This window comes from Rousettus aegyptiacus, unplaced genomic scaffold (assembly GCF_014176215.1).
Source record: "Rousettus aegyptiacus isolate mRouAeg1 unplaced genomic scaffold, mRouAeg1.p scaffold_m13_p_8, whole genome shotgun sequence".
Lineage (NCBI taxonomy): Eukaryota > Metazoa > Chordata > Mammalia > Chiroptera > Pteropodidae > Rousettus > Rousettus aegyptiacus.
In genome coordinates, this window is record NW_023416311.1 from 35044433 (window position 1) to 35062816 (window position 18384).

Sequence of the window (18384 nt, forward strand, 5' to 3'; positions counted from 1 at the left end):
ACTTCTTTCTATGTATTTTCTACCCTCTTGCCTAAAAACCATTGGCAAAGTAATTTTAACTATTTGTTCCTCATAAGAGAGAGACTATCCCAAAAGTTCAGATGGGTCCTTTCACTTAAGTTACTGTACGTGTATTAAGAAGAAAACATAAATTACTAGTTCAACCCTACACTTCTACTTCATGAAAGAAAATAGCCTCATTCTTTGAGTGTAGTGATCTTCATTACAGACCACCTCTGTTCCTTATCCCACAAACTTTCTGCTTTAGAAACAACACTGCAGACAGATTTCAAGGTCAGTAGGAACCATTGATGTTCTACAGACCACATTCGGGATGCAGCACTTTAAAAAATGGAATAGACCTTGAAATTACCAAAGTGAATTGTGCTCTGCCACTAGCTGTTTTTGGAAGGTTAAAATTAATAAATAACTTTATCCAAAAGACAATTCATATGTGTAAAAATTACTTCAATTTTTTGCTAAAACTTTTTATTGAAAACACATTGTGTTTCAATATAAAATTGGAATTCTCTGCTTTTGTTCAGAAGATTGTTTGTGCAACTTTTTGTTTAAATTGGATTAGTACCATGTTAATTTTACATTGCCTCTGGTGAATAGCCACAGGGCTATAATCTCTGCCAGTAATTTGTCACAGCAAAATCCTCTGGAGGGCCATACAAAACATTTGTGTAGTACGGATTAGACAGCAAAAGCCATATCTTAGATTGTTAATAAATGTTAATGACAAAACCCAGCTGGTAGGGCTTGGAAGTAAGATCTAATGCTCGGTGCCTATTGCCAAAAGAATGTTTAAACAGAGATTTCCATTACTCAAAGGTGACCTACTATATAGCCAATTTGTGAATTAAAAAATCATAATCTTCTAATTATTTAGGGAAAAATCTTTTCTTCAGATTCACAACCCTAAGAGTCTGTTTCCAAGTTGTAAACTTTTTGATCTTTGGTAATTAGGTAGGTGACAGCTGTAAAATATAAAGAAATATCACTTAAAATGGGTCCTAACTTAGAAAACAGAGATGTAATACCCATACGTTCGGGACTTGGGATCTTTGGTACACTTTTATAACAATAACTTTAAGAAGTTTTAGTTGTGAGAAACTTAAGGGGTAATTTTTTTTTTCATCTCCATGAAAATATACCATAGAAGTATTTTTAAACCAAATACTTGAATTAAATTGTTCTATGAATATCCAAGATTATCACTTTACTCCTTGTGTTCTAAATAACATATTTACTTTAAAACATTTCTTGACACCTTAGAACATACATAGGAGAATAAAAGTCATTACTTTTTTTAAAAAGGCATTGTTAAGAGGTATGAATTTATTGTAGAAAATTAAAATTATTATGTCAGATATATTAAAACTATGTTTGTTCTCAGGATAAGAAACCGAACTAAAATTTTGGGTAGGACGTGGGTCCCTTACCATATTTGTGCACAGTAGATCTGTTTAAAACTAAGCTGATATATTTAGTTAAAACAACACAGACTTCATTGGCTGACATCAGCACTATCTTGTCCAGCCTCCTGCTTATCCACTCAGTGTAATTAATTTGATTAATTTATAAGTAATTTAGCCAAGGATGGGATGTAAATCTTTGTTTAAGAAAACAGTTGGAGGTCCAAGTCGTGGTTAAAAACTGTGTCTTGAAACCATCCAGGCCCTCCTACTGACTTGTCAGCTCTGGGTTATTTTCAGAAAACTTTACTTGAGTTCCTTAGTTTAGTTGTAAGTTTTTTCCCACAGACTTTCATGGTATGTGTGAGTGGGAGAGTAAGTAGTGGCCACATTTTAGCTGCTGTTTAGTCTAGTGTATGTATGTTTACATCTCCTCTCTGGATTTATAGGCAGCCAAGGCGAAATAAAGATTATACTCACTTGATTGAGGACCCTTTAACCTAGAGCACCTGGCAGCAGAGAGGATTTCTTTTACTAACCTCTAATTTTTGTGTGTGCATGTGTGATTATTATTAATGCTGGATCCTTGGTTAAAAATTCATGGCATTTAAAGGCTTTTCTTATGTTTTAGAACAAAAGTATTTCAAGTTTTATCAAGTTAAAACTTACAAGGTAACCTAAAATCCGTTAACTTTTTTTTCCTCCTTGCAATTTTACTTGCACAATGTAACAAAAAAAAAAAATAACAATTTTGCCACACTGAAATTTTTTTTTAAATTGCCGGTAACCTTATCCCCTCCTCATTGAGAAATAACAATTTAGTGTACTTTTCCTTTTTAATAGTTTTTAAATGAAATACATTGTACATTCCAAAGAGGGGAAAAAAAAGATTCTTATACACTGCAACCCGTACCTCCTAGGTTATGAAACAGAGCATTATTAATGCTTTGGAAGTCCTCTGTGTGCCTTTTCTCAACTACATCCTCTCCAGGGGTAATGACTTTCCTGTATTTGGTATTTATTATTCTTTTGCTTTTCTTTAAGATATATTTTAAATATAAGTAAACAACATGTTACTTTTGTATGTTTTTAAACTTTATATACAGTAGATCATTCTCTTTGAATAATTATTCTGTGACCACTTATGTGACTCAAAATTGTTTGAGATTTTGCTATTTTGATGCAAGTGGCTATATGTCATTTTTATTGCTTTATAAAACTTAAACAATTTAGTTTTCTTTCAGTAGACACGTTTTTCCTAAACTCTTAATACAACCCTGAAAATTTCTGTACATGTAAGAGACATGTAAGTTTTAGTGTTTATATCTAGAAGTGGAATTTTTGTTAATAGAGTTTGCTCATTTATTCTGCTTCACTAAATATTGCCAAGTTGCTTTCTAAATTGGCTGTACAAATCTGTAGTTTCCAAGAGTGGTGTATAATTGTTGTTATTCTCCACACTATGTCTAATACTTGGCTGTTATCAGATGTATTAATTTTTTCCAGTTTGGTGGGTCTAAAAATTTTTTGGCTTAAATTTTCATTTCCCTGATTGACTTTGAGCATCTTTTCATGTTTCTTAGCTACTTACACCTCTTCACTGTGGAACACCTTTTTATGTCTTTTGCTCAGTAGAAGTAAATCAATAGGTAATCGGATTTTGGAGTCACTAGATGCAGAGTTTGAAATAACTACTATCACCATGTTCTAGAAAATAGCTGATATGACAGGAAAATGTAGTAGAGAAGTAGAACCTTTTGAATCATAGAAATTCTGGAACTGAAAAGTATTGCAAGTAAAATGTACAAATTCAGCAGATGAATTAATAGCAGATTAGGCTTAGGAGAAGCAAGGATGTATGAACTGAAGATAAGTCAGTTAATAGTATCAAAAGTGAAACAGGGAGAAAAAAAGATGAAAAGTATAACAAAGAACATAAGTGACATACTGGATAGAGTCAATGAGACTGATTACCTCTGTGTAACTACAGACCCCTGTCTTAGTCTATGTGGGCTGCTATAACAAAACGACACAGACTCCGCAACCTGTAAACAACAGAAGTTTGTTTCGCACAATTCTGGAGGCTGAAAGTCTGAGATCAGGGTGCGCTCCTAGTCAGTTCTGTGTCTGGTGAGGGCCTGCTTCCTAGTTCATACCTGGCCATCTCTTTACTGTGTCTCCACATTGCTAAAGGAGCTAGGGAGTTAGAGACCTCTTTATAAGGGCACTAATTCCATTCATGAGGGCTTTCCTTCATGACCTCTTCACCTTCTGAAGGCCCCACCCCCTGACATTATCACATTGGAGATTAGGTTTCAACATAAGAATTTTGGGGAGATGCAAATATTCACCCTATAGCAACCCCTCAGGAGAAAACAGAATGGGAGAGGGAAGCAATATTTGAGAAGATATTGCTTAGAATTCTGTAAAAGTGAGAAAGATTACAGCTGTAGATTCAAGACTATCTATTAACCCTCAGCTGGATAAATACAAAGTAAACTATATCTAGATGCATCATAGTCAAATTGCCAAAAATCAAAGAAAATCTTAAAAGCTGTGGTCATAGAGGGAGACATTGCCTTCATAGTAAAATGATAAGGGATAAAGTGTTAAAAGTATGTTGATCTGAAATTATCTGTAAAAGTTCTAATTTATACTAGTTTTTAAAAAGGGAAAAAGTGAATAACAAGCTGATAGAAAGGAAAAATTAAAATAGTAAAGACAAGAAAAGGGACATAAAATATGTGGAACAAGTAGAAAATAGCAATACATAAAGATTTAAACCCATATTTATCACCAAGTGCTTTACACATCAGTGGACTAAATACTCCCCTTAAAGACACACTAAATTAAAAACTGAACTTAAAAACAGTATGCTATTTATAAGGGACACACCTTAAATATAAAGATACAGAATGGTCGAGTTTAAGGAGAGAAAAAACTATATATTACATTAATATTAACCAAAAGAAAATTGGTCTAGCAATACTTGCGTCAGGCAAAGGAGACTTTAGAGCGAGGCATTGCTGTAGATAGTTTTCATAATCATAAAAGGGTCAGTTCCCCTGGAAGATAACTCTAAGTTTATATGTGCCTGATAACAGTCACCAACTTATGTAAAGCAAAAATCAATAGAACTAAAAGGAGAAATAGACAAATTATGATAATGGTAGATTTTACAATAACTCTCCTGGGAACTGATAGAGCAAACAACATAAAATCAATAAGGATTTAGAAGATTTAGACAGTATAACCATTGGTCTATATAAAACACTTGATCAAAAAAGTTCAGAATACACATTATTTTCTAGTACACATGGAACATTTAGTGAAATTGTTCATTTGTTAGATCAAGCAATTCTCTGCAAATTTTAGAAAACTAGCTTAGAATATGTCTCTGAGCATAGTGAGATTAAGCTAGGAATTAATTAAAAGATAATTTTCAATTTTGGGGGAGATATTTATTACATGGCTAAGAACCCATGGCTAAACTGGAGACCCCAACTGAAATTAGAAAATATTTTGAACTGAAAAATAATGAAAATACAACATATCAAGACATGAAGACTTAATGAAAGCTATCCTTAAGGGGAAATATATAATCTTCAGTGCACTAAGAAAATAAGAAAAGCGTAAAATCTCTTCCCTTTCAAACACTCAATAAAAGAACAAGAAATTAAGGAAATTAGAAGGAAATGATCAAGATGAGTAAAATTTAATGAAATAGGAGGAAAATGTACAAGAAAATCAAAGACAAAAGTTATTTCTTTGAAAGGAACCTCCTCCCTGGGCAAAGAGTGTTTAAGGACAAAATAAGAATAGACACTAAATCCTAATATCAGGAGTTAAAAAATGGCATGAAGCCACATATCCCACAGACATTTAAAGAGATAAGAATAAGATAATATGAAAAATGTTATGTGAATTTGAGAAATAGAACCTACAAAACTGACATAGGAAACAGAAAATATAAGTAGCCATATAGTTATTAGAGAAATTGAATCTTTAGTGAAAAACCTTCACAATGAAGGTTTCAGACCCAGATGGCTTCCCATATGAATTTTAGTAAACCTTTTAGAAAGAAAGAACCCTGATCTTAAATGGTTTCGGAAACTAGGAAGAGAGAACATCTCTTACTCTTTTTTTTTTTTTAAATGAGAACAGCATTATATTTGTCCTAAAATCTAATAAAAGGATATTAGAAGAACAAAATTGGCCAGTCTCATGAATATAGATATTAAACTTGTAAACATCACAGTGAAATTTATTAAACAAAGGTAAAGTTGGCTATTTACTACCTTAATAAAAGAAAATCAAGTGATGATACCAAAAATGCAGAAAAACTCATTCATAATAACAATTCTTAGCAAACTCAGAATGTAAGGGAAATTTTTTAATCTAATAAAGGCTGTTTACATAAAACTTGTCTTTCTTAAAATAAGGACCAGGAATGAGAGAAAGATGTCCTTTATCACCATTTCTTATCAACCTTGTACTAAAGGTTCTAGCCAGTGTAATAGGCCAAGAAAAAGAAAGGGTGTATCAGTTGTAAAGGAAAGAATAAAACTGCCATTATTTGCAGATGACACATATATTTAGAAAACAAGAAAGTGCCTATAGATGATCTACCAGAATTAATGAGTTTAGCAAGTTTGTGGGAAACAAAGTCAGTATGTGAATATCAGTTATTTATACTAGACAATTAGAAAAAGAATTTTAAAACCCTACCATTTACAATAATATCTAAAATTACCAAATTCCTAGGAGCACAGAAAGATATTATTCTTAGTATATAGAGAAAAATATTAAACAAAATTAAAGTTGACTCAAGTAATTGAAGAGGCAAACCATGTTCACTGATTAAAGAATCAATATTGTAAAGATGTTTTTTTGTTTTGTTTTGCCAAAATTGATCTGTAGATTCAGCATAATCATAATCAAATCCCAGCAGGACTTTTTTTCAGCCATAGAAATTGAGATGTATATGAAAATGCAGGAGTCAATAAGAAAATTTATGAAGGACATTTTAAGCCAAAGGTAGACTTTCAGATATCAAAGAGTTATTTTTACAAGAGTTACAGTAATTAAGACACTACACTTTTAATGCAGGTGTAGAGAAATAGATCAGGTTAGAGTCCAGAACAAACCTTATATGTATATGAACGGAGGTGACAAATGATGGTTAATGCTGTCAAGCATGGAGGGAAATGGAGTTTAGTAAATGTTGGTAGGTCAGTTGGAGCTCTGTATGGGGAGAAGAAGTATGATCTCATACCATACACAGAACCTATTGCATGTGAACTGCTGGTCTTAAGCTTCAAGAGAGTAACAAGAATATTCAGGACTGAAGCAGTCAAAAAGTTTCTTAAATTGGACTTATAGGCACTAATCGAAAAAGAATAAATTTGGACTATATTAAAATTAGGTCAAAAATACCATTAAAGCAATGAAAAGGCAAGACAAAGACTAGTGGAAAATATCTGAAATTTAAATAAGTGACAGTTGACTTACCCAGTATACATAAAAAACTACAAACATCAGTAAGGAAAGATGGATAGCCAAGTACAGCAAAGTGCTAAATGGTTGAACTTTATAAAAGAATATACCCAGGTGCTATTAAAAATATTAAAATATATTCAACCTCATTAGTCTTTGAAAAAATGCAAAACAAAATCACAGTGAAATACCACTACATACCATATCAGAATGGTTTAAATGAAAAAAATAATTGACATTACCAAGTGTTGGCAAGAATATGCAACATTGAAATGCTCATGTGGAACTATAAATTTGTACTACCTTTGAAAATTGACTACTACTGAAATTCTCATAGCCTATAACCCAGCAGTTTGAATCCTGGGTATATAACCAAAAGAAATGCGTACATATATGTGCCAAAAGGCATGTATCGTAATGTTCACATCAGCTTTATAATACAAAACTGGAAATAACCCAAATTTTCCTTAGCAGCGGGATGAATAAATTGTATATTCATTCAGTGGAATGCTACACAGTAATGTAAATCATCAACTACACATAAGACTAATGAATCTGAAAAACAATATTAAGTGAAAGAAGCCAGACATAAAGTAATATGTACTGTTCAATTCCACTTATATAAAGTTCAAAGCATACAAAACTTATTTGTGGTGTTAGAAGCTAGGGTTGTAATCTTTGGTAAAAAATGAGTGGTTAGTGACTAGGAGGAGACACAGAGGGACTTCTGGGGTTCTGATAATCTGTTTCTTGATCTAAATGGTGGTTATGCGAGTGGTTCACTTTGGGAAGTTTTATAAAATGTACAGTTGTGGTTTGGCAGTAAATGTTAATTGTTTTTAAAATAGGTGACATATACCTATTGATTGAGCTCTCCCATTTTGGGGTTCTGTCTAAAGAAAGAAAAGCACCTCTCCCTAAAGGAATGTACAGAAAGATTCGTGAGCAATGTTAGATGATAGGGTGTTTTATTGCAGCATTGCTTGTAATACCAAAAGTCTCTTATTCAGAGAGTGGCTGAAAATTCATAGAATATCCATTCTGTGGAATGTTACACATTTTTAAAGAAATTTTGTCATGTGCCATAGATTTTTATATGAGCCTGGAGAAAAGAGTGGAAAAGCATATTATTACATGAGGTGAGATTGAAATTAGTGACCAGTATAGGGACAGTTACTAAATTTTACTTGGTACACCTTTGTAAGTTAACCATTTCTTAGATGCTTGCTCAAACCACCGGGCCTTGTGGCAGCTCATTTTGTTGACAGCAGACTTTTTCTTGTCTTCACTTTCTGTTTTCTTAAGATATTCAGCTAACCTCAGTCAGTGATTGGGCCATGAAGCATTATGGCTTATAATGAGAAGGACATTTCTGGATAATGTGTAACACACAGAATTAGCAGTGTGTGGCTGTATCTAATTGGATTATAATCACGCGTCAAAGTCATATGACATATTTATTACTAATATTAAGGATCTGGCTTGTTTGTTTCTTTCAAGCAGGAGCAAGAAAGTCAAATGGCCCGTCTTAAAAAACAGCAGGAAGAATTGGAAGAGATGAGACTACGTTACCTGGCTTCTGAGGAAAAAGATACAGTTAAAACTGAGCGACAAGAATTGTTGGATATTAGAAACGAATTGAACAGGTATAGTAACTAGAACATTACATATCTTCATACAAAAACAAATGTTATAGGACAACTTTTTAATTGGTCATTGCCTCAGGGAAAAATATAATATCAGGTCTTTCAAAACTAAAGTAGATCATATATAAAATGTAGCTGATTTGTACAATAGATAATCTATGCCAAAGACCATTATTTCACTCAGCTTTTTTGCCATGAATGTAGCTATGCCAGATCTATTTAGCCTTTTTGTTTCTGGTCATAACATTAGTACTTTAAATTTTATTTTTATGTGACTTTCAGCAGTATTGCTATTTCAAGGTACTTGATTAAACTGAACTTTTAGTTACAAAAAGTAGAAGAAATTTTAAATTTAGTTAATTATTAACATAAACAATAGCTCTTCTTTATTGAGTCCTTACCATGTGCCAGGCCTTATTTTAAATGCCTCACATCCCTATCTCATTTTCTTTTATATTCAAAGCAACTTTTTCCCCATTTTAGAGATGAAGAAACCAAGGATTAAAGAAATTAAAGTACCCTTTCCAAGGTCACACAGCTAGTAAATCCCTGGAACCAGAGTTCAAATCGGATTCCAGAGGCTATGTTACTCTGGGCTTCTCTGTAATGTGACATTCATCTTAGTTACAATGCGAATTATTCTTATTACAAAAGGCATCATTAGGAAACAGCATAAGAACAAATTATAGTCTTTATAGAGGGGAGTTTGGGGTAAGACTATTTAGCTTATTAGTTTATTAAGAGAATATTAATTTTGTTTCACCAAAGCATACTGTCGTAGCTTGGGCTGCCATAAAAAGTACCATAGATTGGTTGTCTTAAACCACAGTAAGTTATTGTCTCTCAGTTTTGGAGGCTAGAGTTCAAGATTGGCATGGCAGCATGGTTGGTTTCTGGTGAGGACTCTCTTCCTGGCTTGTCAACAGCTGCTTTCCCACTGTCCCCTCACTTGTGAGGGAGAGAGCAAGTTCTCTGATGTCTCTTCGAATAAGGGCACTAATCCCATTATGAGGTCCTCACCCTCATGATCTCATCTAAACCTAATCATCTCCCCCAAAGACCATCACATTGGGGGTTAGGGCTTCAACATATTGATTTCGAGAGGGACACGATTCAGACCATAGCACAGACATTGACAGAATATCCCATGACATCTCCATGTATGGGCTGAGAAAACTTAGGCATTAAACCTACGTGGGTTTAGAGCTGAATTAAATAACTACATTTAGAATATTAATGTATTAATATCAGTTAGTAAAGGTCAAAGCCTGCAGTGCCATGCTACAGGACTCAGTTCAGGTCATTATCCTCTATTTATTCAGCAAATACTTATTTGGTGTCTACTATGTTGTAGATTGGGAAGATGTTACAAATTATAACATGATTCTTGCCTTTCAAAATTTTGCTATCATATAGTCATACACTTTTTAATATCAGAGATATGTTCTAAGAAATGCATCATTAAGTGATTTCATCATTGTGTGAACATCACAGTGTGCTTACACAAACCTAGATGGTGTAGCCTACCACACTCAGGCTCTGTGCTAGAGCCTGTTGCTCCTAGGCTACAAGCCTGTACAGTATGTTGCCGTACAAAATAATACGAGATTAAATCAAGCACAAGAGAAAATAATGTAATCAAGGGACGCGATAAACATGAGATGTATGAGGTTGCTGTGGGCATAGCAGGGCATACTGGTTACAGCAAACCTGTTTTTTTTTTTTTTTTAATGAATAGGAAGAGTACACTAAAATGAAGATAAATAGTATAGTATGTACATAAACCAGTAACATAGTTTATTATCATTGTCAAGTATTATGTACTATACATAATTGTATGTGCTATACTTTTTTTGACTAGCAGCATGTAGGTCCTACATATGATGGACCCACATGCTGCTAGTCATACGATGGCTGCCACATCACTAGGCGATGCGTGACTGCACAGCACTTCTTTGGTTTCATTCCAGCAATCATATAGTAAGCCTCTGCTGTTTGCTAAGTACTGTTTTATTGGCTTAAATGAAGATAGCCATTTGCCTATCAAATTTGTAGGTCATACAAAATTGAATCTTATCATTACTATGTTATTAAATTAGGATCAGAACTGAAACCAACAAGATTAAATGTATTAGAGACAAAAGCTGTCTTCTGTATAAATTGTTTAAAAATCTCTTAAGTGATGGGCAAGATATGAAAAAAAATCATGTGAGAAGGCTTAGGAGGATTTAAGTGGCCACTAACAACAGTATGACATTGCTGCCAAAGACCGAGTCCAGTTAGGGACATTCACAGAAGTTGTGTTCAGTACTCAGCATCGGTAAAATCACTGTTAAGAGTGTTCTTAACCAATGTATGACACTGTAAGGGAAGTCAGCTACCTAGAGAGCTTCCAATGGAATGTGACCGAGAAGTGTTTTGGAGAGTGAGGAATGTTGAACTTGAGAGAATTTGCAGACAGAGTAGGAGATAGCTGTCTTCACATATCTGGAGGGTTCCCATATTTTAAAAAAGCAAATAGGTTATCCTCTTGAGAAGAAGCATAGCCAGTTATTATAAAGTATAAGGGTGCATACTAAGTTCAGCGTGAGAGGGAATTTAACAGAAGTTCTACAAAGCAGTAGGTTCCTAGCAAAAGTATGGGAGTGGAGTCCAGACAGAGTGTTTGTCAGTGAAGTAAAGTTTCTTTTGATAACTTTATGGGCTTCATCAGTTACAAAGTTCTGAAATCCTATAGTTGTCATAATTGATGATTTGCATCTTCGTGAAGATTTGGTAGGGATAATCTATTAGATGTGAAGAAATTCCATTTGTCCTATATGGATAAACAAGGAAATGGTTGAATTTTCTGGTGCATCCTTTGGTTTTATGTGTCATTAATTTGCCTGGAGGACCTCTTCCTCCAAGAGAACTAGAAAAATTAGGGTAGGGGAAACAGCTATTTAGAAATGTTCCCTAACCAATCCACATCAATTGCTCAAATTGGTACCAGTATCCCATTACCACATGATTTCCGCCCAGTCCCAAAACACGGTGCCCTCACTACTTAGGATTTTTTTCTAAAAACAAATGGAGATATTTGGTGTCCTTGGACTGCATATTTCTATTTTCAGTTCTTTTGTGGGGGATCTTAAAAGTCAGTTTGAGTTTCAGAGAGTCACCTGAACAAATGAACTGGGACCCACTTCTCCTTGTCTGTCAGAGCAGGGCTTACTCCTCACTGGCTCTTCCTCCCTCTTGCCTGCTGCCTGTGTAAATTCAGAAGTGGATTTTGTTCTCATTGGTTTGCCTCTGAAGACCATCTAGAATCAGGGGCTTAGACTCAAATGCTTTATCTTATTTAAAATAGACAATTCAGAAGTAGTTGCAAATTAAAACATTTTTGTAGCCAGTTACATAGATGAGTATAAAGTTATGTCTTAATTGTATGTTCTAAATTAAAACATACTCCGTGCCCAAACTTGCCTTACTATCCTTAAATATTCTCTCCATTTTCAAGGCAATATGATTAACAATATTCCATTAGAAAGACCCAAATCCCAGGCTGCTACCTGCTTTCCTTTCTTTCTTTTTAGGTGAGATTATCACAAACATCACTTGAAGATATCTATAGTCTTAAAATGTACCTGCCCTTTAACCCAGGCATTCACATTTATACCATTTCACTTTCTGTGAATAATTACTGAAATAATCTCCATACAGTAGGGACTTTTCTTCTTGTTTCACTGCAGTATTCCCCAAACCTATCACTGTTTGGTACAAATAAATGTTGAATGAATTTAGAGGAAAATTTTATGTTCAAAACAGCAAACACAACAAAAATTTAACAACTTAAAGATCAGCAATAAAGGATGATTAAATAATGGCTCATCTAAATGATAGAATGTTATAAAGCCATTTAGAAGAATATTTAATGATGTTGGAAAACGTTTGTTATATTAATAAGTGAAAAAATAGTATATAGCGTTGCATATAATTTTTTAGAAAAATATTTAAAATATGTGCACTAATTGAAAAGAAATACAAAAAAAAAATATTACTCAGATTGGTTGTCTCTGAATAAGATTGTGGTGATTTTACTTTTCTTTTTATATATTTCTAGAATTTCTACATTTTTCATGTATTTTATAAGAAAAACAAGTATTGCTTTTAAAACTGTTTTTTTATAAGTATGCTAACTCTGACCTGCCAAATGTAACAGTAGTTTTTGTTTTCTTCCTGAAAATATTATTACAAATGTATTTTACCATTAAATCATTTTGTTTTTAAATGGCATTGTTAAGAAAACCAAAACAATATTTGTTGCCTGCTAGAGTGGTTTTTGTTCTTGATTTCTCAGGTTAAGGCAACAAGAACAAAAACAGTACCAAGATTCCAGAGAGATTGCAAGTGGAAAAGTGGATAGCCCACATGGCAATGCATTGGAAGAAGGTTTGGATGATTATTTGACTCGCCTAATAGAAGAAAGGGATACTTTGATGAGGACGGGTGTGTATAATCACGAGGATCGAATAATAAGTGAACTTGACCGACAGATCAGAGAGGTTTTGGCAAAAAACAATACCGGTAATTAATAACATTTGGAAAATCTTTACAGATTCCAGGTCTAAATTTTCGTTTCATTGTAAAACCCTCAAAGGAAGGGAACATGGATGTTTTAAGATGCCATTTTCAATTTTTTATAAGCACAATTTTATATACTATTGTATAGTATTTATTTGATTTTATTTACTTTATGCTACCTCTCCCATTCTGGTTTTATTTGTAATTGCATTTTATGTACTCATTTTAAATGACCTTTCAGTGTTTCTCATAATTTTTAATTTCATGGCTAACTTTCAAAAACATCTTTTCACTAAATTTGTTCTAGGAGAAATGACTGTAGTAGTTTCCAGTTATATAACTTGGCATGTTGAGCCAAAAGAGTATATATTGCACTTTAAAAATGTTGTGTCCTATTCATTTGAATATAGATATCCTAAAAGTTTAGACTAATTATAAATGTAACCAGTTTTTTTTTTAACTCATTTTAGATGTCCTGTTCTTTTAATTTATAACATTTGCAAGTGACAGGTTTGAAAACCAAAAGCAGGTTCAATGCAGAGAAGCCATATGATAATATTGAATGGCAAATTAGTCATTTATTTAAATAAAGTTAATACTATTAAACTTGTTTCGAGAACTATTGAATTTTCAAATTTTCAGCATACTTTTTAACTTTTAAGAATATGAACTCATAGCTTAAGGTCTTCCTTGTCCATCTCTGCTCAAGATTGCCTTGTTTTCTTTTGTCGAAAATAGTGATCTCTTTTTATTTTCCAGTAATAGTATGACTAGTTGTGAACTCTGTAATATAACATGAAACAGACACTTAAAGACTTTAGGTGAGAAAGAGTGAAAAACTTTTTTCTGTTCCTAATTTTAATCAGTCGTTTTTAAAAAGTACATGAGATTAAGTCATTGGATTTATGTAATGCCATGTCTCTATAAACTTTTAAGAATTCCTTTACATCATATTCAGAGCCAACATTTGCCCTCAAAGCAATACTTTCTATGCCCTTTTATAGAGTACTGAAAAGGTTTATTAGCAAATTTACAGATTAGGTGAGTCTTAAAATATGTAGTTTAAAATTTCTGATTCCTAAATATAATAAATTTAAGTATACACTTTAGGTAGTATATATATGCTATGTACTGATAACGTCCATAAAAGCACGATAGGCTCTTTGGTAACATTAAATTAATGTTCTGTTGTTTTCCAAAGAGGTATATTTCTTGCTCAGGATATTAGAAGTCCCTACACGCATTATACTTTTTTTTTCCTTATTAACAAAGTATTAATCTAAAAACAACCTGGGAGTAAATAACAAAGAAAGAAATTACTGAATGAGAGAATAATGAATATGTGAATCATAGCAGGAATTTTAAATATTAATTATGGTTAGACATTTTCTCTCATTGATTTTTGTGCCACATGAATGAAACAAGTATTTTTGCTTCGGAAAGACTCGGGTAAAAAATATGGTGACTACGCCTTCAGTCGCACTGCGTGTGACTGTTTTCAAACACTAGAGGGGGCCTCAGATTTAAAGAAACAAAAAAGACTTTTCTAAAATGGATGTGTGGTTTATTTTGCCTTCTGTAAAGTGAACTTTTGGCTGTGTATTTTAACAAATAAAATCACAATTGTATGTATCTTTGCATTTCTAAGCAGTTTTTTAAAATTCTAAGTTGAATGGGCATGTAGTTGGTACTTCCTGTATCCCAGTCACTTTGTGTGTTTGTTTTTTAAGTGCTTACATTGCATATACTTTTTTATATGTCTTAAAGTCGGAAGTCTGGAATTTTAACACCTTTTTGTAGTCCTTCAGCAACAGCCATTTCATTCGTATGTGTCATTTAACATATTTACGCTGATCGCCTTACTGAATTATTGTCAGTCCCTGGGGGTTGAGTATGATGACCACGGTAAGTGAAAAAGAAGGAGCAAGTGAGCGAATACGTTTCTTCATTACCACATATAACAGCTAACCTTTTATCAACTGTTTCAATGTGGAATAAATTTCACCTTTAAAATGTTTGTGATTCGTTTTCATAGAGAAAGTCTAATTTCTCCTTCTGAGGTTGGCACATACTGCCTGGGAGGGATATGTAGTACCTTGTCTGTATAAACTTGAAGAGTTCCTTTATAGGTATAGCCCAGGAATTTCTACGTGGACTTGGGTTCCTTTTGTATCCAGCAGATGTGGGAGTTTGAATATTATCTAAGGATGTTTTGGGGCACTGCACAAACATATTAAGAGTAGAACACTCCAGTCTGACCAGATGACTTTCCTGTGCACGTACTGCTCTGTCCAGATACTGCCCCAACGAAATCTGCTTTCTCAGACCACCTTGGCACATATTGCTTGTCCTCAGCCATCTCAGAATGGACGGACCTGGTTCTTAAGGTCTATAAGAAGGGTCCTCTGGTAGCACACATGGACTTTTAAAATTTGGCCTCTCCCTACCATTATGTCAGCTTGACTAAATACCTAACTTGATTTTTTTTTTATTGCTATAAATCACATAACATAAAATTCACCATTTTAAAGTATATAGTTCAGTGGCTTTTAGTATATTCATACAGTTCTACAACCATCACTACTATCTAATTCTGGAACATTGTCATCATCCCCCAAAGATGCCCCACACTCAGCATTCACTCCTCGTTCTCCCCCACCTCCCTCCCCCAGCAACCACTCAGCTCCTCTCTGTCTCTGTTGGATTTGCCTATTCTGGACATTTCACATAAATGAAAGCCCAGATCAATATTTAAAACTGGAAATATTAGAAAACCTGAAGTAGTTTTCTGTGACCAGTTTCTATGTTATATGACCCAACATAAGGGTATAACATTTATCCATCAGTTAAGACTATAGCTCAACTGTCCTACTGTCTATTACCTATTAAAGCAGTGACCAAAAACTGTTAAAGGCAGATAATGTTCTGCTATAACAACTCTGAGCAATCCTGTGGCGTTGCAACTGGATTACTGATACAAGGCATGTGTCATGCCATTGTATTTAATCAAAATGGTACACATTTCCATATGTTTTATCGAGTTTTGTGATAATGAGAAACATAGTTAACCAGAACATAATGACCATGAGGAGAGAAATCAGGTCTATCTTACTTTCTCCTATACGTCAGGACTAAAATAGTGCCTGCTACATGTGGGCACTCAGTATTTGCTGCATTCATAAAGAAGCAGATGAACAAAAGATTGTTGTCTGGAAAATGGGTAGTGGAAATAGTTGCATGGCACTGTGAATATATTTAAGGCCACTCAGTTGTACACTTTAAATGGTTAAAATTTTATGTATATTTTACAATTAAAAACAAATATTTGCTTCAAACTTGGCCTCGAATCTGTCTACCCAGTGTTTCATGCTGAAAGTTTTCTGCACACGAGTCGCCTATCTCCATTTTTGAAGATACTGTCTTCTCAGTCCTTGATGTATGGATGGATCAGATACTTCATTGTTTGTATCCCCATTGTTAACAAAATCTTAAACTAGTGAAAATTAATGGCTACTTTTTCATCCTGTCTCCTAAAAGTAAATTTGAGGATCCTTGAAAATGTGGAATTGTAATGCCTTCAGGTTTGTAAACTTAATGTATTGTTATTCTTTAAAAAACACAACAATAAAAAAACACCGGTTGTTTAATTTAGCAGCTAGTCCACATCATGGCTGTAAATTAGAAGTTTTCACAATGAATTACTAGTTCCCTAAATTAGGCTTAAAAGCTTTTTGTTGGCTAAAGTTTTATTGTTGGCTGGTGGTCTTATTAACTGATAAAGTGATTTGTGTGGGAATGCTGAATAAAGTCTGGTTGAATAATTTTTATATGTTATGACTTGAAAATTTAAATCTGTCTTTGATATCTGTGTTTTTGGCAACTGTGGTGTAGACAGAGCCCAAATTTTTCAGCATGTGCTTTTTCTGCCACTACCTACTCTAAAGCGCAAATTACAATTATTCCTATCAAACGGGCCCTCTGCTTCCGTGACTCAAAGAGGTAACTTTACTATCTTAGTATAAATGGGGAAATACAGAATTGTTTAAGCATCAACATTTTTCACTGAAAACAAAGAGAACTAGAGTGCTCACTGATTTTGTTATATAACCTCTATTTGGCAGCAAATTAGTATCCACTATTGTTAGGAATGTAACTGTAGAAAGGCTGCTATATACTTAAATCTCATTTTATTTGCTTCTCTAGGGGTTGTCTTTGTGTTTTCATTAGAAATGTTTTTACAGATGTAGGCTCTTTAGATATAAAGTTGCTGAAGTAGAGACTCAGAAGTTTAGCTTTCAAATTGAAGGGGGATGGAAAACTGTTTAGAAAGATTAATTTATAGATAATTTACTGACTCTGATACGTTAATGTACAGTAATCCCTGGAGGCTTTTAAAGATGTAGTCACATTCCGAAGGTTTCTAAGAATGTTAAGCCCGTCATTCATAATAGGAGAGAACTAAAATAGGGCCCATTTATAATTTTTTGGAAACATTTTATCTACAAATTCATAGACAAATATTTTTCCTCTTCCAAATAACATATCTAATAGTTGGACAACACAGCCCTTTTCTTGATTAACATGTTAACTAGTCAAAAGCATACAGATACACTGGATGAGTGCTTAATTTTCTTCTATTTTAGAGTAAAAATTGACTAGAGCAAAAGGAATATTACAGCAAAATCCTACTGTGACATTATTGTAAATTTTAGTGAATGCCAATCCAATACTGAGAGGCTATGCCTGCTAGGTTTTCAATCCATTCATTGCTCAATTCTTTAATAAATTCTCATGTTAGGGAATAGATCGAGCAGGAATAAGCATTAAAAAACTGGTTTCATTTCCATGACTTCTGTAATCTGAAAATTTGAGAAAGATTTGTTTACTAAAATTTCCACTTTTTTTGAGAGAAATTCTGAATTTCAAGCAGACTATTATTGCATTACTTGAGTTCAGTGCAGATTGTATGCAAAATGTGATGCCCTCAAGGTGGTATGTCAAATTCCGAATCTGAGGCAGTAACATCCAGAGCATACCATTAGTCATCCTGTTTAGATTGGATGAGACAGTGCGTCAGACTGGCTATTCACCTGATTGTTGCCTTGAGGAAGGAAATTTCAATTCCTGACTTAGTTTCGTTGCTAGCAGGTGAGATTAATGGTCTCATCTTAGTTTCTGACAGAAGTTTATTTAGCTAACTAACTGAAATTTGTAAAATTTGCACAAGGATAAAAAAAGGTACCAAATAGGTAATAATT

General features: G+C 33.6%; 1 protein-coding gene across 4 annotated transcripts in view; it reads left to right on the forward strand.

Annotated features, from left to right (window-relative positions):
• The window catches only part of CEP120 (centrosomal protein 120), a 68461-nt gene extending 51508 nt beyond the window's left edge, over nucleotides 1-16953 (forward strand). For all 4 annotated transcript variants that reach the window (XM_036225592.1, XM_036225591.1, XM_036225590.1 and 1 more), the window contains 2 exons: nucleotides 8418-8563; nucleotides 12903-16953. In XM_036225592.1, the coding sequence (XP_036081485.1) occupies nucleotides 8418-8563; nucleotides 12903-13137 (381 nt within the window). In that variant the 3' untranslated portion in view covers nucleotides 13138-16953. The remainder of the gene's footprint in view (nucleotides 1-8417; nucleotides 8564-12902) is intronic.
• Nucleotides 16954-18384: the final 1431 nt, after the last annotated feature.